This window comes from Monodon monoceros, unplaced genomic scaffold (genome assembly GCF_005190385.1).
Source record: "Monodon monoceros isolate NGI ecotype Baffin Bay Population unplaced genomic scaffold, NGI_Narwhal_1 Super_Scaffold_2, whole genome shotgun sequence".
In the NCBI taxonomy this organism is placed as follows: domain Eukaryota; kingdom Metazoa; phylum Chordata; class Mammalia; order Artiodactyla; family Monodontidae; genus Monodon; species Monodon monoceros.
In genome coordinates this window covers 78798845-78821717 of record NW_021703776.1, presented here as the reverse complement: position 1 = coordinate 78821717, position 22873 = coordinate 78798845, and the positions used below count along the sequence as shown (strand labels likewise).

Below are 22873 nucleotides of genomic sequence, written 5' to 3'. Positions count from 1 at the left end.
ACATGTCCCGCCCATCCCTAGCCTCTAGCCGCGCAGGCTCCGCGCCTCCGCCCTCGTTCCCTCGCCGCTTGCAGCTCCTACGCGTGGAAGCCGCTACAAAGGGCTTGAATGAAACGTGTGTGGGTTTTGTGACCTCGTAAGCCGCCAGGGGATCCCGTCTCCCCACAAACCAGCGCGTCTCTCGCAGGAGGCTGAGAAGGGGGAGGAGGCAAGGAGCGGAGCGCTGGGTTTCGCGGGCGCGCGCTGCGGCTGGAGCGGCGGCGAGGGGCTTCCTGGCCATGCACCGCCTCGCCCGCGGCGGTTCCGGGCACCACTTTCTCCGCCCGGGCTGCGCCCGCTGTCGCCACCACAAGCTCCTGCGGCCGCCGGCACTGTCCACGGAGGAGCAGAGCTAGCCCTCCCCACCACCGATTCCCTTCTCCGCGGAGACGCGCCGCCCAGCAGCCGCGCCGCCCCCTGGTCAACTTTGAGCAAGAGGAGAAACAACTTTGGCCGCGGCCGCGGGCTTCGCATCCCGCTTCTCCTCGTCCGCAGGAGCCTCGCGAGTCGCTGGGGTTAGGTGGGGCGAGAGTTACCCCGGCGCATGTGCGCGGCGTCTGGCTGTGGGCAGCCTGTCTCCAGCAAGCGGGAGCGGGAGTGTGGCTACTAGTCATCTGAAGGTGGGGAACTTGCTTTCCTTTCCCTTGAAGCGACCTCGTCTTGCTGCTGGATAAAGCTATATCGAAAGCATGTAAATAGGCAGAGCGACTGTTACCAGGAAGGCAGCCACCCCAAAGGCAGGGAGGAGCGTGGGGCTTCGTCCGGGCTTCTCCCAGTCGCAACAATAATCAACAGTCAGGCGTTGGTTGCAAGTTTTCAAGGTCAGCCACCGGCAGCAGCGATTCCCTCTCTGAATCTTGGGGATACGCAGCGCTCGGGTTGGACTTGGCTGAGAAATGCACAGGACACCAAACGAGGAAGGATTGTAGAGGGGAAGGGCTGTGACCCCAAGACCCATCCCCCAACCTCCCCCTAATCTCCTGTCCCCCGCTGCAGGGGCGGGGGTTAGTATGTGACATGTGTCTAACTCTCAGCGGCAACTTTGGCAGCAGGTGTCCGTCCTAAGCAGGAGCCGCCGTTGCCGGGTGCGCCCTCGCCCAGCCATGCGGGCCGCGGGCGCGCGTCTCGCCCGCACCTCGCGGCTGCTGCTTCTGCTACTGCTCAAGGTTTCCGCTTCTCTCGTCCTCGGGTCCGCCCCTGCGCCCGGGAACGAAAATTGTCTGGGGGAAAGCTGTTCACCTACACTGATCCAGCGTCGCAGCAGGGACAATTGGGTACCGGGGAATTCTGCAGGAGACCTTCTGCCAACCCTTGCGCCCAGGGAGGAGGCTCAGGAGGCAGCGGTGCGCTTGGCGCCTTCATGGGACCCACCCGCGGCCCGCGGCGGTGACCCAGGCGCGGGCAGAGGGGCGGAGGCGTCGGCAGCGGAGCCCTCGGGACCACCAGCCAGACCACCTGGCGCCTGGAGGTGGAAAGGTGCCCGGAGTCAGAAGCCCCCGGGTACTTTGGGGAGAGGGAACCCCACGGCTCTCCAACTCTTCCTTCACACGTCAGAGGAGAAGGAAAAGGGTCCCAGAGGCGCTGGCATTTCTGGGCGCAGTCAGGAGCAGAATGTGAGGAAGGAACCCGGAGCCAGCGACCTTTATTATTGGCCAAGGAGAGCCGGGAAACTCCAGGGTTCCCACCACGACCCCCAACCCAAGACGGTCAATGGACCGTCGGGGCACGAAGGGCGGACGATTGCATCCCCTGGCAGGGCGCTGGCTCTGAACGGGTCCTCCCTTGAAGGAGTTCACGAACGCGGGGGTCCTCGGCGGGGGAACACCACGAACCCGCGCTTGCGACTGAAGAACCCTTTCTACCCACTGACCCAGGAGTCATACGGAGCCTATGCGGTCATGTGTTTGTCGGTGGTGATCTTCGGGACCGGCATCATAGGCAACCTGGCGGTGATGTGCATCGTGTGTCACAACTACTACATGCGGAGCATCTCCAACTCCCTCTTGGCCAACCTGGCCTTCTGGGACTTTCTCATCATCTTCTTCTGCCTTCCGCTCGTCATCTTTCATGAGCTGACCAAGAAGTGGCTGCTGGAGGACTTCTCCTGCAAGGTCGTGCCCTATGTAGAGGTAATGCCTTCCAGGGGGTCTCAAGCTACGGGCTTTATTCATTTCCGGGATTTATACCATCAGACCGGCTGCTCCACGCACCTACTGCTGAAGCCCTTCACTTCTTCTCAGGGTCCCTCCCTCATTTCTCTTGCCAATCATTTACAGATATTGGCATTTGTATACTGGGCACAGGGGCGGACCTAAGCAGCTTTGTCCATTCACCTTCAAACTCATCTGCTCCTGGATTGGGAGATAATTAGCATCTCATAATGTATAGAATTGTTTAGATTTTAAATTTCTCTCTCTGAACTATGGTTTTATACATATAGATTTCTGATTTGAAGACTATCAGAGATTCTAGAGCGAATAAGTAGCCAGTCCATGACTGTCATTATTGGAACCTAGCAAGAAAAAAAAACCTGCATCACTCATCTACTAGGTTTCTAGTGCTCCAGTATGATTTCTTCCCCAAGGATATTATCACATTTCTTCTTAAATATCAGAATTGGAGTAATATATATTTTATTTAACAAAAGAAATCTGCTTTTCTTTGTTTGTCACTTGGCCTGGATATATTAGTAACCTCCCAAATTAGTTTGTCTGGCTGTCTGCCATGCTATCCCACCTAAATTCGTATGTCATTTCTGTTTCTCTTTTTTTCCTTCTCAACTTTGTAACCATTTTATTTATTTTGTATGAATGAGCTTAAGCAAAAATAACACTTTGTACATCATGGCACAGAATTCATTTGACATTCCCAAAGTATATAGTATATATTTGTCGTTTGTTAGAGTATAAGGGATTGGCTATTTTTCCAAGACTAGAAAATTTCTTAAGAAGAAGGGGACACATAATAGGTTCCAAACTTTGGAAACGAAAATCTTTGAGTAAAATTTGACTGTTAACATCCTACAGCTAGTGTCCTTAACCGTTATTATGGTAGTTGGAATTTGCTCTTTAAATGGCATTTCTTTAAACACCAGCTCTTGGAAGGAGCCCACGTGCTTTGTTGCCAGTTGTGTTTTCAGCCAGCTGGCCCTTGATTTACTCCATTCAGACTGCCCATTTCATTTATGGAAGCAGAAGAAGGGAAACTGTAAATATTCCAGAGCCCCTGATCCTGTCTGGCACCAGGGCCAGTGACATTATGTTCAACATTGTTCCAGGGCCTAATGCTAGGGGATAAGTAAACAGAAAACCGTACCTACTTAGAAGGGCCAAGGCAAGAGACTGTAAATAAGACCCTCTGTTATCCTGGCAGAGATCAGATGCAGGATCATGCCATGCTTGCTAAATCAGCTGTTGCTACTTTACCAACATCTAGAATTTCTCTTGTTGCCAAGCTCCAAGTAGCTCCGAAACATCTAAATATTTGGTAGACAGCTCATTTTTGAATTGCAGAGAAGGAAGTGAAATTTTTGGAAGAGAATATGTGTCTACCAATTGCCTTTTCAAGGTCAATTTCAATTTAAGATTTCTCTGATTGTTTGAATAATGCAGAAGAAATTGACATATGCAAAAAAGAGACAAAAGTAAACTATAAAGTGAATAGGAGAGTTACCTCCAATAAGAGGGAAGCATATTGGCTTGTTTTAAATGCACTGGACAGGATGAAATCATTATACATTAAAGGGAAAAATAATAAAAAGGACAGAAAAAAGAAACTGGGGAAAGAAAAAAAATTACCAAAGTTCTTGAAAAAAAACTTTAAAAGAAAAGAATCCCATTCAAAGTCAGAAAAGAATATATAAACTTCGGTTAGTTTAGTGAGACCTATGAGTTTTGAGTGATGGTATTTATTATGTATGTGTTTTAATTTTCTTTCTCTAAATAAAGAGAAAGAAAATTAAAGAGAAATCCTCTAATACTGAGGATTTTTAAAAATGCATACTTTCATTTGTATTTCCTTTTTAAATTTAATTCTCAGCTCCTTAAGAAAAACAATTATTATTTTTTACTCTCTATTTCCCCCCTTCTTCATAGCCCTTTTCTATTTTTTAATTATTGGTACTAGGCTCTTTTTTCCCCTGGAAAGGCTTGGAGAAAAAGATTCACTCATTTTATTTTCTTGAAAAATTAAACTATAATGTACGTTTTTACTGTTAGAATAATGAATAAAAGCCTTAAGATTTAGTACTTCTATATTCATACCTAATCCTAGTCTTCTGAAATAATTCTATAATGTTTCATCATACTCTGTGAAAATGATGATCAGACAGTAGTATTAGCTCCATACTTCCTGATTATGAGGACAAGAAATACAATCCAACTCTCAGAATAAAGCATTTCTGCTTCCAGGAGGCACTGCTGTTTTCACAGAAGTAAGAGGGATCTAATGCCTATTTCATGTTGGGTTTCTGAAAAAAACCAGATGCTAATGTGGAGATCTGCTTCAGGAAGTTTATTGGGGTATGAGCTCAGGTTCAACACCTGTTAGGGAATGAAGGAAGCAGGACTGGGCAGAGAGGGACGTTGAACTGTGATGCAGATGCCACAAAGACCTCAGCTGACACCACAGGGAGCTCAGGGCTGGGGTGGTCCTAGAGGGAGGTCCTGAATGGAGGCAAGACGGCCAGCCTTTATAGCCCCTAACAGACCAGTCATTGGATGCAAGTTGCTCCCAGGAAGGGGGCATAACCTTGAGCTGGGTGGATCTCTTTGGTTAAGGGCAATTCCTAGAGAGGGATGCAGCTAAGAGCCATCAACCATCCATAGTCCCAGCAGCTGGGGGAGATCAGCATTTCATTCCTAAAGGACTTTGGGGAAGAAGCAATCTGGGTGGGGAACCACAGCAGCCACTACAGTGGCTTTTGAATTACCACGTTAAATTAGAACCAGATGGCATTCTAACCCAACCCCCTCATTTTAAAGATGACACATGACACTCAGAAAGGAGAAATGACCATCCTACGTATACATATTTAGTCAGTGGCAACCAGACCCTTATTCTCAACACTTGATGTTGATATTTGTTTAGTAGGCAAACATCTATGAGGCAAAACAGTGTCCAGTGAGTGTTTTCTTTTTCTTTCTGCTTCTTGGCATCTTTTTTTTTTTTTTTTTTTTTTTTTTTTTGTGGTACGCGGGCCTCTCATTGTTGTGGCCTCTCCTGTTGCGGAGCACAGGCTCTGGACACGCAGGCTCAGCGGCCATGGCTCACGGGCTCCTCCCGGACTGGGGCACGAACCTGTGTCCCCTGCATCAGCAGGCGGACTCTCAACCACTGCGCCACCAGGGAAGCCCTCCTTGGCATCTTTTAAAAAGATTTTTGTATCCAACAGACAGGAAAAATAATAAGCCCAGTTAACATCATTTGTTATATGATGATATTTGTAGCTCTTTATATTCTTAAATTTCATCGTTTCCCATAAATTCCATAGTTGGTAGCTCATTAAATTTTTAAAAATTGCAGTAATCTGAGACAATTGCATTTTTTCATGTGCCAAACATGGTTATTTTAATAATCAAATAAAGATACAAGGTTGTATTTTATGTTCTTAAAAATCACAAAGTGTTCTAGATTGGGGAGGACATTACAAATCTTTTTGAAAACTTTCTCCCTGATTTGCCCTCATTCCAAATCTTTTTCTTCTTGACCACAAGACTTCTGAAAATTATTTGACATTTTATCTCCTTTATTATCTAGATTTTGCCTTTTCTTCACTTTCTAATCTCTTATATTTATTTTATTTGTTGGGTAGTCTTCCTTTTCTTCCCACCACACACCTTCTTATTGATTTGTAATGTATGATTTACCATTTTTCTAGTAGTCTTTTTTGCCTTTTTCAATGTTTTTCTTTTTAAATTTTTCTTAGTTACTTAAAACTTTTAACCACAATTAATTTTTATTGATCTTTACAATTTTTCTCTCCCATCTTCTCCTTTGCCTTCTTTTCCTTCTCTCCCACAGTTCTTTTTTCTACAGCTTGAGTATTAGTATAATCTTAAGGAGGAAGTAGAATTTGGGGGAGAGTTGGCTTTGTGTAGAAAAATAGGTGTTTCTTCAGCAGAAATTATATGTCTTTGCAATTCGCATTTAACTCTTCTTTTTATTTCAATTTGTTGACCAAAACTTAAGGAGAACACCCAGCTTCCAGAGTCTATCTCTAGAAAGGGAGGTTTAGTATAATACTGCTATGAGTGGGAACATAGTAGGAACGTTTGTAGTTGATAATTTCTCTCTTTCTGTTCCAGGATTATGATGTCTCTGTGGCCTAGTGATAAGTCCCTTAAAGCAGACGGAATGGTAGGAAAGGGGGATAGGAGAGGAGGAAATCTGGGTGGATGGTGGCCATTCTAACAGCCACATCATTTTGAACTGTTCTGTCAGAGAGTCACCAGAAAAAACTATACTCAAAGCAATAGTTGAATAGTTATATGTAGAGAGAGAGCGTGTAGATGTGGGTTGGATATGGAGGTCTGGGTGTAGATTGCAGTAGGAGAATGGCAGAGGGGTTCCCTACCACACCATTCTCTTAGGGATCTAAAAAATGGTTAAAGCCAAATAACTCAGGCATTGAATATGGCAACCAACTAGAACAGCTCTCTGCTAATTATTTGATGAACGCCAACCAGAGTCAGCGTATCACCTGATCCAGATCCACTGCTAACTATTTCCATTTGGATGTTAATTGGACGTTTTGAATAATATAGACAGCTCCTTAGTTTAAAGAACTCACACCTTCATGGTGAGTGGTAGGGAAGGAAGAAGTCTTCAAATAGTTCTAAGTTAACCCCAGATCTAACTGTAGTTTTATTTTCCTGGGATACAAGATTCCTGCATGAGGGTGGTGGGTGGATAAAGGGAATACATCTCACCAGGGCCTCTGGACCAGGGATGATTTGTGGAAGGTCTAGAACCTTTCGTGATGAAAAAAGCCAGATTCTCCAATGGCTTTAGAAATACTGGTTTTAAACTGAGTGAGCAAATGACTTTTTCATTGTCTTAGATTGTAGTTGGCACTGACAGACACGAAAGGAAGGATGATATTGCTCTACAGTTTTGTGAGTCTACACAGATTTCCCTAAAACTCCTAGATTCAAGTACTAGCACATTGATCACGGCAGACAGTAAATTTGCTTGAGGGGTGGATTAGCCATTGGGTACTCTGATAGACTTTTAAGTGGAAACACAGTTTTGTGAGCCACTTGAAAGTTACTAAAGTTACTATCAGGGAAAATAGACACACTGTGTGAGAATGGTGCTTAACAAATATTGTATGACTTCCTATTAATCCCTTTATAATAATTTTCACATTCCCATGCAAGTGACAGTATTTGGCTGATAACTCCAGCAGAAAAGAAAACAAGTATAAAGTGTGCTCCTATGTATAACTCCATTCATGAACAGTGTATGGTGAAGTTTACTGAATTTGGGTTCCACATAAGAAGTAAAAGCTTTAGGATATTCAAATGTGAAATTCAAATAATTTCCTTGACTATTGATTGTAATAAGAATGTCATCCTTTTTTAAAGCTTGCCAATGAAGTATAAACAGGAACGTGGATTTTTCTTTACTTGCCTTCTAGAGATATTAGTTGGCATTCAGCTTTTAAGGATTATACACGAAACAGCAGCACCCAATAACCGATTAAAGAACAGCTTGTATAATTCATTATTTTCTATCGTCCTTTTCCATAGATGTCATCATTCATTCATTTATTTACTATCCATTCATTCATTAAACATTTACTGGGCTTTTCTGCTATGCTAGATACTATGTTAGGAGGAAACAGGAGTGGAAGAAGAAGGGGAAGAGAGGAAAAAGTTTCCAAAGATGAGTAACATAGATATGATACTGCTATTATAGACAGGTGAAATCGTGTGCTACAGTGTAATGAATACTATAAAAGAGGCTTAAACAAGGTGTTATGGAAGTTCAGGCATGGCTCTGGAATGGGTCAGCTCACGTTTGTACTTAGTTATGACCAAAGATGGAGAAATTCAAGTGAAAACTATGTTCCCTCTCATTCTTTTTCAAGCATAGTCTCACGCTTAGTTTTCATAAATGCATACAGCCTAGAGCCATGGTGAAAAGTTACAACTATGAAAGTCTTTTAATTCTTGTTTTCTCAAATTTTCCTGGGATAGGAGGCCTATAAGACAATTGGGCAGATGGGACAGTCCTAGAAATTTCATTTAGAATACAGAATTATTCTAAATATTATTAAATATTAAATTATTATTTAGAATACACTGCCTGAGATAACCATTTCTGCTTTGGAATTAGTCGTCCTTATTAGCCATAAGGACTTTAAGTAGATCAAATTTTTTAAAGTTTATTTAAATGAATTGTTTAATTAGCAATGTAATAACAGTACATTAACGAGTCCTTTTCTTCTGAAAATCTCTAAAACGTACCTATTGTTTGATTTGACCTTAGAGAACATAAGAAGAAAGGCTGACGAGGGATATACTTTAGACCCTATTATAGAGTCGGGGAAAGGGAAGCATAAAGAATGGACCTTCCTGAGACATGGATTAATTTCTCAAGCCCACAGTCAAAGTGAGGATGTACCCTCAGTTCCTGAGGGCTGCCAGCGTATCTGGTTATATCAACAAAACATGTCTCAACAGTGAAAAAGAAGCAAATATTTCCACAAAAGCAAAACAGATCTGAGCTTAAGAGTGTACCCAGGGCTGAGGAAGTAAGGGTCTACCTTGCCCTTCACCCTTGTACTGCATGGGCCTTGAGAGAGTGATCCCACCTTTAATAGCTCTTCCTATGTGCTGCAACTAGGTTTAACAGTGTCCCATTGGAAGCACAGGGATCTGAGTCTGGGATGTGGACCATGTGGGGAGAGGGTGGGCAGACTGCTATGCAGTGAGGTTTGTCTCTGGCACTGCATTTCTGTGCCCATCCTCCAGGGATCCTCTGTCTTTTTTTTTTTTAACCACAAATTGACCTGCCAAGGTCCCATAATTAACTCAACCTTGTTGCCAAGGATACTTAACTCTTAAGTATCCTTATGAGAATGGTATTCTTTGTGCCAGAAGAGATGATCTCACCTAAAATTTCAAGGTTGAGTGGAGAATGGAACTGCTACAACCTCAAATATGGGCCCTTTCTATTTGCAAAGTAGGTACAGATACTTTCCACAAAACCTCCAGAAGAACCGGATATCATCACAATTCCAGACTTATTCTTGAGACAGAATACTTTCAGTTTGTGAATTTATGATGGTTTTCAATGTGCTCTGTCAGCACACTTGAATGGTTGATAGCATGAATGATGCCAAGGTCACTGATTTGATCCTAGCCTAGAATGAGTCATTTCAATTAGGTGTATGACTGTACTCAGGGCTACCATTATTTTATTCCCTTCACGTCACTCACTGCCTTCAGGGAACTCTCCTCCTACCTTCTGTCTTCTCCTTGGTTCAGATTTCTCTTATATAGGAAAAGCATCTGTTAACTAATTCACAGTAAGAGGTGAAATTTAGAGATACATGCCTTTTTAAAAAAAGGGTACTTCCGTAACCTACTACCAACAATGGAATTTTGGTTAAGAACAGAGGAATTTTGTCTTAAAATGTGGTTTCTCATAATTACCCAAGCACAAATGGATGAGGCCAACTCTGATTTTGTCTTTAGTTTAGGTTCACCATCATGCAAATCAATTTCATTAGTCACAAGAAAAAAATAGGTGAAAATTTGTTACTGTTCTTTGGAAACTTGTCAGAACGCTTAGGTGAAAAACAGAAATTCCAGTTCGTTTTAAGATTGATTAGAAACATCATAATAATATCAAGGGTTGAAATGTGGACTTTGAGCTTGTGGGAAATATTACATTTTGAAATGAATTTCTAATTATTGAGAATAAATATGGAATATATAAATGCTTTAAGACCTGTTGATTCCAATAGATGGCTCCCATTTTAGTACACATGGTGTTAATCTTGCTTCATTTGCATTTTTACACTAATGAGCATTGGCATATTTGTAATTAAATTGTAACATTTTAGATAAGTTGTAGTCAAATGATTATTTTTTTTTAACTGCAAAGGAATGTACTTCTGCAGAAGTCAGAAGTTGTAATTGGTAGGAACATCAAGGTGGCACTATAAAGGTAAAGAAGGATTTATAGGGTCAAGACAAATTTTAGGATGATATAGTGGCTTTTAAATAGTCTCCATTGTTTTTTAAATAAGTAAGAGCATGTTATCAAGTTTAAAAAAAAGGGAAGAAAGTTGAAAATGAGGCAATAATGACAGTTGAGATCTTCACTGGAAATCACATATGATGAAATAGCCTGGATATAATAGAAATAGATAGATATTCATGATATGTGACTGTGTCAGATTAAATCTCAGTGATACTGATAAAGGTAAGGAACCTTCTTTTTGACGATGGAAGAGTGGCCATGAAGGGCTCTGTTTCATTTCAGAGATGTGTATGTCCTTGTGAGGGTTGAGACAAATCTCTCCTACTCACTCTATATTTTGGTCTGGAAACACTAATGCAAGTGTGATGATTTGCGTGCGCTCTGAAATGAAGACCTTTTGATAAAGGCCATCTCATTCACAGCAGTCTGATAAACAGTGGCTCTGAGAAACATGTTGTCTCCACTGTTGCTCAAAGAAGTGTCTCTGGTGGGGAAGTTGCCCTGAAGTGTTTCAAGGATAAGGATTATGGAAAATGCAAGAGGAAGCCAGGGCACACAAGCTCAAGCCATTTAGAGTTTCAAAGGAAACTCTACCCTGTGCTCCTCGTGCTTTTTTCCTGACTGATTGTTAGGTCTCTAACCATGGACTTATAATAGGTTGTCATTCATGGCTCAAATGAATGGGTTTTGTTCACAATAACGCCCTTGTTTCGAGAGTTACTTGTATACAAAGGACAGCACATAAATAGATGCACTTAAACATCTTTTTGAGGTAAAATATAAGTTAGGCTAGAGTAAGTTGTCATGACTTTGGTTAGAAATTTTCCTGTTTTATAAAAATCAGTGTATTCCAGCTGCTTCATTGTACTTAAGCATGTAGATTCGATTTCATATGAAAGAATTTTTGCTTGGAAGGACATTGGTCTTTTCTTTCCCCATCAGTGTTATCACCGATGTATATCAGAGGGTTTAGCAAAAGACACTGTTTATTTGGTATGAGTTGTACCTTCATAGCTTAACCTCATTCATAAAGGTTTCATATTTGTCTGTCTGCAGTAAGCTTCTGAGAAATGGAGCAATAGCTACAACAGGAGTTCCACAGATGACTGTTTTTCTTTCTTATTTTTTTGGCTGCGCCATGCGGCATGTGGGATCTTAGTTTCCTGACTAGGGATCGAACCCATGCCCCCTGCATTGGGAGCGTGGAGTCTTAACCACTGGACTGCCAGGGAAGTCCCGACTGTTTCTCATAAAGTATCCACGTGCTCTTTTTTCACCTCATTTTGAATGAACTTAATATAGTACTAGGTAAAGATGGCCAGGATTTCCTCAAGGCTGGATGTTTGTATTGAGTTAGCACCTTGAGCAGTGGGGAGAACATTTTGACACTGGAGCTGCCCCTTTCCCACGTGAGCGTCTCCACTTGCCCTGTGCCTGCCCAGTGCCTTGAAGCAATGCTGCAGGTGACCACAGGTGACCACAGCTGCCCACGGCCTCACCACTCTGGATGTTGACTGGACAGGGGCTGAAGTAGCTTTACTGTTGTTATTCCAGGAAACAAAGAAGAGCAAAACATTGGAAGAAAAGATTTTAGATTTTGTTTTAGATTTTGTTTTAGATTTTGTTTATTTTGTTTATTTCGATTCTCTAGTGCCTGTATTTTGATGCCAATCCCCTCAAAATTCTCAGTACCTTATTTTCCCAACTAGTTAAAGATTTCTGCTTCCAGCTTTCCTCTGATCTTGATTCTCACAAGTAATAGTCTTGTCTATTCAAAGTGTTTACAGTTGTGCTTTTGTTGATGTTAATTATTCCTTCCATTGCAGTTTAATTAATAACAGATTGCATCTCACTCATTCCATCTCTCAGAATATTGCTTCAAAGAACTACCCATCTAAGCTAATGCTTAACTGCTTTACTCCCAAGAGCATATTTCCTAGTGGTATTGAATTTTAGCAATCAGATATGGTCATTAAATGCAGAAGATCCAGCCTTCATGATACAGTTTTATAATTGTGTATAATTGCACCATGCATCTTGGTAGAATTTCTAATGAGCTGTATGTAAACAAGTACATTTAAAAATTGTGATAGAAATCTTTTCATGTTACCCCAGCATTTAGCATTCTAATTACATGGATAGATTCCATATCTAAGTAGGCAGAAATTAGCCCACCACCCATTGTCCAGATGATTTTTATCAATTAATTTCTGAGGCATGCAGTTAAGCCTTTACAAAGGTTTACGGCCTCCTGTAAATAATTTGGGAAAGTACTGAGCTGGGACCATGTACCCTTTCTGCTCTTTCACATCATAAAATCAAGTGTATAAGTAAATTTACAGAAAAATATCTGGAGTAATAACACTGCAGGCAGTGGCGGCAGGAGGGAGTAGCTATGTGGGACTGGCATTTGGGCTGTAGCTGCTGTTGGCAACTGCGTAGTAAGTGCTATCTGCATTTGGGGCGGTGTTTGCCTCAGCGGTTCCTTTAACAACTCTCTCTGTAGCTTTTGTGACCTTCCTGGACGGTTCGCCCCGTTTCAGCTGGATCCTAATTGCAGAGGATCCTATCAGACAGAAGTACAATTTGAAAATAGGAAGCTGGACACAGGAGCTTCCTGAAATTGTGTATGACAAGTGGGAAGGTTCCCTCAATCTATGATTCGTCAGATATGTTTGAGGTCCTCAGTACTAAAGCTCTTGGGAGTATGGTTGAAGAACTGAGCATCTTCAAATAAGATACAGTATAGAAGGATTCCTGAGCGAAAAATTGAGGCACATCTTACTCTTGCTTAAAATTTTTCCTGTTGTTTTTTTTTTTAAATCTTGTGAGATGAATTATACAGAAGCTAGAACCCCCCCCTTTTTTTTTTGCTTTTTGAAGCAGTGAACATCTTTTAATTAAGAGTGGATGTGCAGCACCATTTATGATATCTAAGGAGTGGTAATCTAACACACCTGTTGTAGTACCTGTCTACCCACTTTCATTTGTTCTTTGCTATTACCTCTCATGAAATGCTTTGTAACAGACTTGGAGATAGGTATGCAAATGCTAGCTCCTGTGATAATTGGTCCAGATTTTAAATCTCTAGATTTAAAATTAAAGAGGTTAATCGGGGAGAAGACACTATCTCCTGTGTGTTGTGCGTTCTTTGTAAGGAATGATAGAAAATTACCAAGCACATAGATGTTCTGAGCCTCTAAGAGATTGCTTCTCTTCAGAGTCTCGTATTTTCAAAATCACCAAGCTGTCCTTTTAACAGAAATGTTATTCATAATTTAAAAAGAATGCACAGCATAAGCCTTTGTAGCTTTGTATTTGTGGACTGACTCAGGATACAGAGTGACAAGGAAACATGCACAAGATTTGCCTCAGTGAAGACAGTGCAGAAAGCCTTGCTGAGGATTTGTGTACATTTGATGGCACGAGAATTTTTTTGGTTTTGTTTTACAGTCTTATAGAGAGATGAATCAAAACATTTGAAAAGCTAATATATAAATTAAAACTTTCAAAAATCTGTAAAATAAAATACAGCAATTTCCCAGTAATACTGTTTGGTGCAGACCTTTAGAAAATGGCACATCCTTGTCAGATTTCCATTCAAACTATGACATTCAAAAAATTACTGACATTAAAATAAAATCTGATTTTAAGACAGTTGCACAGTGTGGACTTCAATTTTAGAATTATTTTGAGTCTCTGGCATAGATGCAAAGTATATTTCCATCAAGTCAAACAACTCACTAAGTTGAAAGTTAATTTTAAAAAGGTGAATTAGAGATGACTCATTTTTCATGGCAGGCATATTAGATTGGTATTTCTTATACCGGTGTTTATGGGAAACTTCATGAATTTTGTAGTACAAGAGCTGTGGTTATAAGTTCAACCATGACCTCTTGATTTGCCCTGATCTAGACTTTGTTGGTCATATTTTGCTTCATGTTTGCTTTTCAAACAGTTAACCCCTCATTATATCTCATTTTCAGACTGTCCCCCCCAAGTTATGAGAGTAGTCAGGACGTGGATGCCGTGTCCTTATTTCGCACATGAGAACTAGTAGACACTGACTAACGTGTAGTGTGTAAGAAGAGAGATTATTTGACATTGGAACTCTTATAGAATCCACAAGGCAAGTTGTCATCGCTCTGGGGAGAGTGACAGCTTGAATGTAGTAAATAAACAACTAATGTTTTGAGTACTAAAACTGTTAGGACAAATGGTTTTCCTTTTGTCAACATGATCCCTTCGAGTTCTAAAAATGTAGATATTAATGTATAATATATATATGTATGTGTGTATATATTTCTTTGCCCCTTTGCCAAGGCATGACTTCTGCCTGTGCTTCTTAAACATTCCCACTTAGCGGGCAGGGGAGAATGAATGCAGGTATTTGGGGGTATACCCCAAAGCATCCGTCCACCTAGGGAATTTTCTTTTAGTCTCCTGGTTTATCTTAACCCTCATGAACATTTTACATCCTATCCACTGTCCTTGTTTAAATATATAAATAAAGACTATTTATTAAACATTAAATTATTTTACTTTCCCCCCAAACAGTGGGGTAAATCTGATGCTCCCAGATGATTACTGTGTTTATCTTGTGACTTGACAACCACCTTGCCCCGCTAAGTTGACTATGACTGAGCTCATCTTCATGGCTCCTTCCAGCTTTAATATTTTTTGGCTCCATTACCCTGACCCACTGTATTTCTTCTTCTTTTTTTTCTTTTAGTTTTATTTGTTGTCCTTACAATGATTCAGCTGAAGCCACCAACCCAGTTACTCATGCCTCATTCCAGGAAATCGTTTTCTTTTTCTTTTTTTTTTTTCCGTACTTTTTGCCCATCTGTATTTTTTCCGGTACGTGGGCCTCTCACTGTCTTGGCCTCTCCCGTTGCGGAGCACAGGCTCCGGACGCGCAAGTTCAGCGGCCATGGCTCACAGGCCCAGCCGCTCCGCGGCATGTGGGATCTTCCCGGACCGGGGCACGAACCCGTGTCCCCTGCATCGGCAGGCGGACTCCCAACCACTGCGCCACCAGGGAAGCCCTATTACCTAATGTTTTGATCTTTCAGAGATGACCCAGGAAAAATATATTCTGTGTTCCTCCCGCAGGCTGCTTCTCTCGGAGTTACTACGTTCACCTTATGTGCTCTGTGTATAGACCGCTTCCGTGCGGCCACCAACGTCCAGATGTACTACGAAATGATAGAAAACTGTTCTTCCACAACCGCCAAACTTGCTGTTATATGGGTGGGTGCCCTCCTGTTGGCACTGCCGGAAGTGGTGCTCCGCCAGCTGAGCAAGGAGGACCCGGGCTTCAGCGGGCGCGCCCCCGCGGAACGCTGCGTCATCAAGATCTCCCCGGATCTCCCCGACACCATCTATGTTTTAGCCCTCACCTACGACAGCGCCAGACTCTGGTGGTACTTCGGCTGTTACTTCTGTTTGCCCACACTTTTCACCATCACCTGCTCTTTAGTGACTGCAAGGAAAATCCGCAAAGCCGAGAAAGCCTGTACCCGGGGGAATAAGCGGCAGATTCAGCTTGAAAGCCAGATGAACTGTACAGTCGTGGCTTTGACCATTTTATATGGATTTTGCATTATTCCTGAAAATATCTGCAACATTGTTACTGCTTACATGGCTACAGGGGTTTCCCAGCAGACAATGGACCTTCTTAATATCATCAGCCAGTTCCTTTTGTTCTTTAAGTCCTGTGTGACCCCTGTCCTACTTTTCTGTCTCTGCAAACCCTTCAGTCGGGCCTTTATGGAATGCTGCTGCTGCTGTTGTGACGACTGCGTCCAGAAGTCTTCCACGGTGACCAGTGATGACAATGACAACGAATACACCACAGAACTGGAGCTCTCACCTTTCAGTACCATACGCCGGGAGATGTCCACGTTCGCGTCCGTTGGAACTCATTGCTGAAGCACAGCCTTTGGTTTGCTTAGGTTTCTGTATTTGTTTCATTTTCATATCCTGTGAAAGTTTTTACTTCATATTTTTCCTTAGTGGGAAAACATGCAGAAAAGGAGAGAAATATTAACTACTGTAGAACTGATTTTGCAAATTAATATTTGTGCTTTGAAAAAAGAAGTTTATATTTAGTTATTTAAGAAGTATGACGAGGCCAGTAGTTTTAGATCATTTTATCTGGTATGGTGCTAATATTTTATTTGAAAAAAGTGACTGCACCTTAATTAATTGCTAACTTTCTTTTGTTCTTTTAAAAATAGAATCACTGTATATTGATTACAGCCGTGTGATTTTGTAGGCTGTTGTATGTTTGAGTTGTGATTGAAAGTATATTGTATATGGTATCGTGAGGTGAGTTGTAGTTAAGAAGCATTCACAAAGTAGCACCAAATAAATTACACTTTATTCTTTAACGTCATTGTCAATCTACTTTTAACCAAGATTCAATAAATCTTTTAATTGCCTTAAATACACAATTACTGATTCTATGCACAATTTAAGATCAGCCTTATTGTTTTATAATTCTATTTTCCTTTAAGGTGGGCAATCACTATGATATAAAGACATTTTCCTAACAGTACTATTTTATATGCATGATTCCTAAAACTAACTGTATGTTTAAAAAATTGTATTTTTAATATTCAGCTAGAGATGTAAAATTACTTCCAAATATTTATAAAATATGAATAAATAGACAGCAGAGTAGGAAGATACTATCTTTTTTTAAAGAAATTCACCTCTGAACTAGCATGTAGAGCTACAGGTTTTCCCATGAAGAATTATGAAGAGAACCAAGGACTAAAAAGCAACCCACTTGTCATCTGATTTCATCTAAACACTGACCTTTGAAGCACCATGAATTCTGTGTGAAGCACTTTGAATTCTAATTTTTCTCCTTTTAAAAAATGAACTTGATTAAATCTGTGTGACTTAATTTCTCTAAGAAATTACAGTAGTGGAATAATAAAATATTTATGCATCTTGATTAGAACACTTGAATATTCAAATACTACCTTTAAGTTGATAATCCATAAACTCCCAACAAAAATCTAACCCTCTCTATTTGAATTCTATGGACCCCTTAAGGAGTTCAAGTTAAAGCAGTTGTGTAGGATGCCTTCCATGTGAGACACATGCCTAATCGGATGGCAGAGGCAGTGACCTGAGTGACACAGTGTGGTTGTAATGTTGCTGTCTTCAGAAAAATCATATAGGGGAACCCAATTTTCTGGCTGGAAACTGCCCTATGTGTTTTCTGCCTGTCAATTTCTGTACTGTTCAGCTTAACTGGTACTTTCTTTCTTCCAGACTATATATAACATGATGTTCTTTAAATCGTTAAACTTTAGTACTAGAAAAATTAAAGGCACTTAATTCAGACCACTGGTCTTCTGCATGAAACCCAGATTAACTAAAAGACAGTGTCCAGAATACCTCCTTTTTCCCAGTCCAGTACTCTTCAAAGGGATTTTTTCCCCTACTGTCTGTGTTCTAAGGGGTTTGAGGAAGAATAAAAACAAGGCGCCATTGTCCTCTTACAGGTCCCGTAATAGGTCTTTGGAAAACAACTGAGGATGCCTAAACTAGCTTTTGGCTGCTGAGCAGATCCGCAGTTATAATTCCACAGTGTCTCTCATGACATTTAGTCAACTTTATAGATCAAGAAACTGATTGAGCATATGGCGTAGAAAAGGTTCTGTGTTATAACTGCAGTAAGTAAAGGTAAATAGAGCTTAGTGTCGGACTTTATAGAAGCAGACAGGGGTGGGATGAGAAGAAAGGAATAAGACACATATGTAAACAATTATGATGTAAGCTGGGACCGGTTGGGAAGGTGTAAAGTTCTGTGATAATTCAGGGAGAGCACCTCAGATGGGAGGAAGTCATGAAAGGCTTTATGGGATACCTGGAGGGACAGACCTTCAGAAGGAGTCGATGAAAGGCAGTGCGAGAAGTGGACACTTCAGGAGGAGAGAGATTACTAAGCAGAGGAATAGAAGAAGGCGTCCTGGGGTGTGACTGAAGAATAAATAAATAAATAGTCCAGCTTGGTTCCTATGCTATGTGTGAATAGAAGCCTCATGAAGAATACTGATGAAAATATGTGAGACCATATGATAAAAAGGTATGGCTTTATGTCTTTGGCATTCCAGATGCTCTGTGTTCACATGAGAAGCCCTGCCCTCCCTGTCCCCCGTACTCTCATACAATGTGTTCATTAGCAGTGGGGCGTAGCAGCTTCCACTCCCCACATTCATACCTGGTCCTGAACTGAAAAATGTTTTGTAGGGAGCTTGATTCCTCTGAGAAATATTTAAAATACTTCTATCAAGAAATTTTCTTCTCTGACCCTTCCCTGTCATTTAAAAAATTAGATGGACTTTTCCTGATCGTCAAGGATTCTCCAAGATAACAGGTTGAGGTTTCTTCCTGATGATTTGAATTCATCTTGCATTTCTAAATACTCTTCAGTTACCTTCTGTTGGTTTGGCTTTCTCTGTTCTCTTTCTAGGCAGCATATTCCCAGTATATCCAATTATGGTAACCCTTCTCATAAAGAAAGAGGAAGAGAAAACATTAAAAGTTTCTACAATTTCACTATCATGTTTTATGAGTGTTCTCTCCTTCTTTCTGGAGAGTAAAAAAATATATGCTATATTTTCTTTGCCCTGGTCTTTTAGTGAAAGCAATTGAGGAGTATTTACTGAACCCCAGTTCTGCTTTGCTACTTAGATTGTTAGTTTTTGAATTCAAAGCATTCAGCATAGTGCCTACAATAGATCGGAATTACATTACTTCAGAGCTCAAAGTGATCTCAAAGTTTTCCAGTATTAATTACCCAGCTCTTTTTTTGTATGTACAAAACTGATTTTCTGAGAAGTTAACTGAGTTACCCAAGGTCACATAATTTGACCCTGGTTGAATACTGACTTATCATGAAAATTCTAAGAATAGAAGATCTCCTTTTAGGGATTATATATAATAATTCTTTTCTACTTAATCAGTTGGCTCACAGCAGTCTGTGAAATACTATCTTGATTAAGATAACATATAGTAAGTGTTCAATAAGTACTTGCTCAATGAAAGGATAAACAAATCTTTAAATGAAAGAACACTCAGAAAACACAGCTTAGCAAAAATACAGATGGAAAACCAGGACTATGAGTCAAGAAGGAGTGACCAAAGGAAAAGTAAGAAAATATAGTTTTTTGGTAACTGTGTTCAGACCATAAAATTAGCGGTCCAGCACTAATCAAATTATGTAATTATCTATGGCCATATACACGGTATAGGTATGTTCTGGACAAATTATAAAAACTGGATGCTATAATTCGCTTTTCAAATCTCTCTATCCCAAATTTATTAAGTCCAGGTATTCTAAAAGCCACGTTAGTCCTTTGCACATTTTATTCTTTCAATCATTCACCCCATTCATTCAGTTAAATGCCTATTGCCGGCTTTGTGCAGTGGTGGCATTGTAGCGAACGAGGTTTATCTGAGGTACAGTTATTGCTAATTGAAAACGCGTACATGCCAAACACTGCTAAATCCTAGGGACAGAATAGTGTGTGATTTAGATACAATTCAGTCCCTTTTGGAGTTTACGTTATGTGCAGTGCCTACACATAAGATTATGGCCTACTCATAGATTATTCCCTATATCAAGTATTTAGTGAAAATGTGAGTAGTGCTGAGAAAGAAAAGTTCGGGAAGAAAAGTGCTCTGAGAGTTTCTTATAGGGGATCCTGACCTAGGGCTAGTGTCAGAGAAAATTCCCTTGGGAAAGAGCTCAGGTAGAGGAAGGGAGTGTATTAAGGCTCTGCGTGGATGGAGACAGAGCAGGTCCAGGAACCAAGAAGGACCAAGAAGTCTGGCACGCAAAAAGCAAAGGCAAGCATAGACCAGAGTTGGTATGAAACAAATTGCAGTTCATCTACAAAGGGTTTCGGTTATATATAGGTAGAGTAACTTCACTTCATCAATGTTAGACTACCCTTCTGTGGTTCATGGGAGACTACTTATCATTGTTATTAGTAAACTGACTTCCTTTTATATTTTAATATAACAGCCTCACAATTGTTTGATTTTTTTATTATGTTTCACTGAACTGTGTTTCCACACTTTCACCCCAAATATTGCAATATGAAGTAGGATAACAATTCATTAACTGAAGAGACTGTATTGTTATATAAGTAGAAGATAATTATTTACTATCAAGTTATGAGACCTTTGATTCCTAGAACTCTGGCGCTAAATCAATTGTCCGTTGCATTTACAAATTTGTAGAGGATTAGCAATCTTTTGCTTCCAGTGCTCAGAAGTTAAAGATTGATTTAAAAAATAGTTATAGTAATCAATCTCAAAGTGATCATTCTCTTGAACTAGTAATACTTTAATCAGTTGTGTGGCCGTTAAATGAAACGTTTTCATTTCCTGTTAGTCCAACTGTTGTCAATTCCACAAACTGAATTCAATATTTTTCTTCAATTTTTAAGAGATATAAATAATTCATATGCAATACATTCTGTGAAATCCATAGAAACCTTCTGAGTTGAATGCCTTGCTATATAGACAGGGATGTGACTGGTTTGTTTTACTCTCTCTCTACATATACACCAAATTTAAGTATAACCATAAACATTTTAAAATTTCCTAATTAATATTTATTTTCCTGAGTTTTAAGAGAAAAAAATCTTTTGTAATTTTATTCCTTTTATTTGTATTTGTATTGATAATGTATTTAGAAACTTAGGTCTACCAGAATTTTTTTCCCTAATCAAATAAAGTATGATGAACTTGCTAAAATTTGAAAGTTTGCTACAGACAGAATTTGGAAGTTTAAGGGAACAGTGTCTCTGAGGAGAAAAAGGAAGAGAGAGAGAAAAAGAGTGAAAGAGAGAGTGAGAGAAAGAGAGAAGAGAGGAGAGGACATTTGGGGTGTCTAGAAGAAATTGTGATGGTGTGAGGGAAGCTTTCAAAAGAGTTCATAAAAATGACATAATCATATTTTTCTTATACCCTCTTCTCTCACTAATGACTTTTGTTCCTGAATTGTTTTTAACTCTGTTTACCAAGAAGAGTGGGCTCTGATCACCACCGCTTTCAAGGCAATGGAACAATGACCTATATCAGGCAGAATTCTGGTAATGGGGAAGTTGTGTTGGGAGGTATGACTATGCGCTTTTGTCATTCTAAAAACACATCCATGTTTTTGTTTAAGAACATGTTTTAAACATGTAGACACCTTTAAAAACTCTTCAGCTTGCTTCTATCACATTGACATTTCGAGTTTCAAGATTTTAAGAACAGTTTATAAAGACAAATATGTTCTTTTGTGCATTATCAGTATATGAGGAGGGACATCGAGAATCACACTTAAGTCCCTGAAAGTCACGTGTGCCATGTTTTCTTTCATTCTGAAAATATGCTCTTGTACCGTATAGTTATGCTATTGTGGACAGGGTTTTGTTCTATTAAGTTTTATTCCTGCTTTCGCTACTCCTAGAAAGAAGACCTTTTTTGGTTTGTTTCTCTATGTTTGGCTTAGCCTTAGTGACTTGGTGTTGGGGTAGCATTCTGTCCTGAGTTACTCTGATTTGAATTCCAAATTGATTGCACAAACCCCACATCAACAGGTTGGCATTATTCTATGGGTATAATACAGTGATTGTTGGAGAAGTGTGGCTTGAAAGTCCACCCAGGGTGTCAGAGAGTAAATGGACCTTTTGTTGGCTTTGGGGGTTGGATTATTTTTCTTTGTCTTGCTGATTTTGAGATTGTTGGACAGAAATTTAACTTTTTCTTTATTTTCATTTTGGCAAGAGATTAAAAAATCTCAATAGTGTTTCTTTACAAGGCTTCATTGACTTCCATAAAACTTTGTTTCTGAATTAACTTTTATCTCCTGAAAACCTTTGGGCAGGACAAGCCGGGCATTTACATGGCATTTGCAACAATTAGAAAGTTCACTGGTTGGGACTGATCTTTGGTCACCGAGTTTAAAAAGATGGGATGCTGTAATGCCCACTGATTGTGTGATTGTTTCAACCTCACTCATAAAGGATTTTAGCTGAAGAGTCTTTGTCTAGGGCAGGCCTGTGAGACCCAGCTGCAGTAGTCCGGGACTGAATGCCTTTGTGTCAATGGTCAGCTCCCTCTGATATTTGATCAGCCCGTATTTGCATGGCAACCTATTTCTACATCAGCAAAGTATGCATATAATGCTGGGCTTTGTAATCTGGTTGAGAAAATGCATGGGTGTTCAGAGGTTTCCCCTATACTGTTACCGTTGGATGATTAAATCTAGTAGAAAGAAGTGTTATGTGAATAATGAAGAACACAGAATGATCAGATGAAGTTGAGTTAGGACCGTGACTTTGTTTCCAGTGCTGTGACTTCCTGTGGCCAAGATGAGCTCTCTGACTCGGCCACTTCGATTTTTCAAATTAACTAGAAAGTTTAGAGAATCTTTATTTCATTTCCTCCAGACCCAAGGGCTATGTCATCAGGCTCCAGCCACTGAAAAAGGAGAGACAGTAAATTTTATGTTAGCGTCTTTTGGAGAGTAGAGAAACTCATACAAAGCCAGCCACACACACACACACACACACACACACACACACACACACACACACAC

General features: G+C 40.4%; 1 protein-coding gene across 1 annotated transcript; it reads left to right on the top strand.

Annotated features, from left to right (window-relative positions):
- The first annotated feature begins 316 nt into the window (after positions 1-316).
- GPR37 (G protein-coupled receptor 37) lies at positions 317-16705 on the top strand. The gene is made up of 2 exons (XM_029233816.1): positions 317-2168; positions 15370-16705. Exons 1-2 carry the CDS (start codon positions 1143-1145, stop codon positions 16186-16188), a joined length of 1845 nt encoding a protein of 614 aa, XP_029089649.1. The 5' UTR covers positions 317-1142; the 3' UTR covers positions 16189-16705.
- The last annotated feature ends 6168 nt before the right edge of the window (positions 16706-22873 follow it).

What these genes read in the sequence shown, in the direction of transcription:
- GPR37 (XM_029233816.1), top strand. Translation starts at nt 1,143, where the DNA reads ATGCGGGCCGCGGGCGCGCGTCTCGCCCGCACCTCGCGGCTGCTGCTT. An exon ending in AGGTCGTGCCCTATGTAGAG is followed by an intron (nt 2,169 to 15,369) that starts GTAATGCCTTCC and finishes TTCCTCCCGCAG; the next exon opens with GCTGCTTCTCTCGGAGTTAC.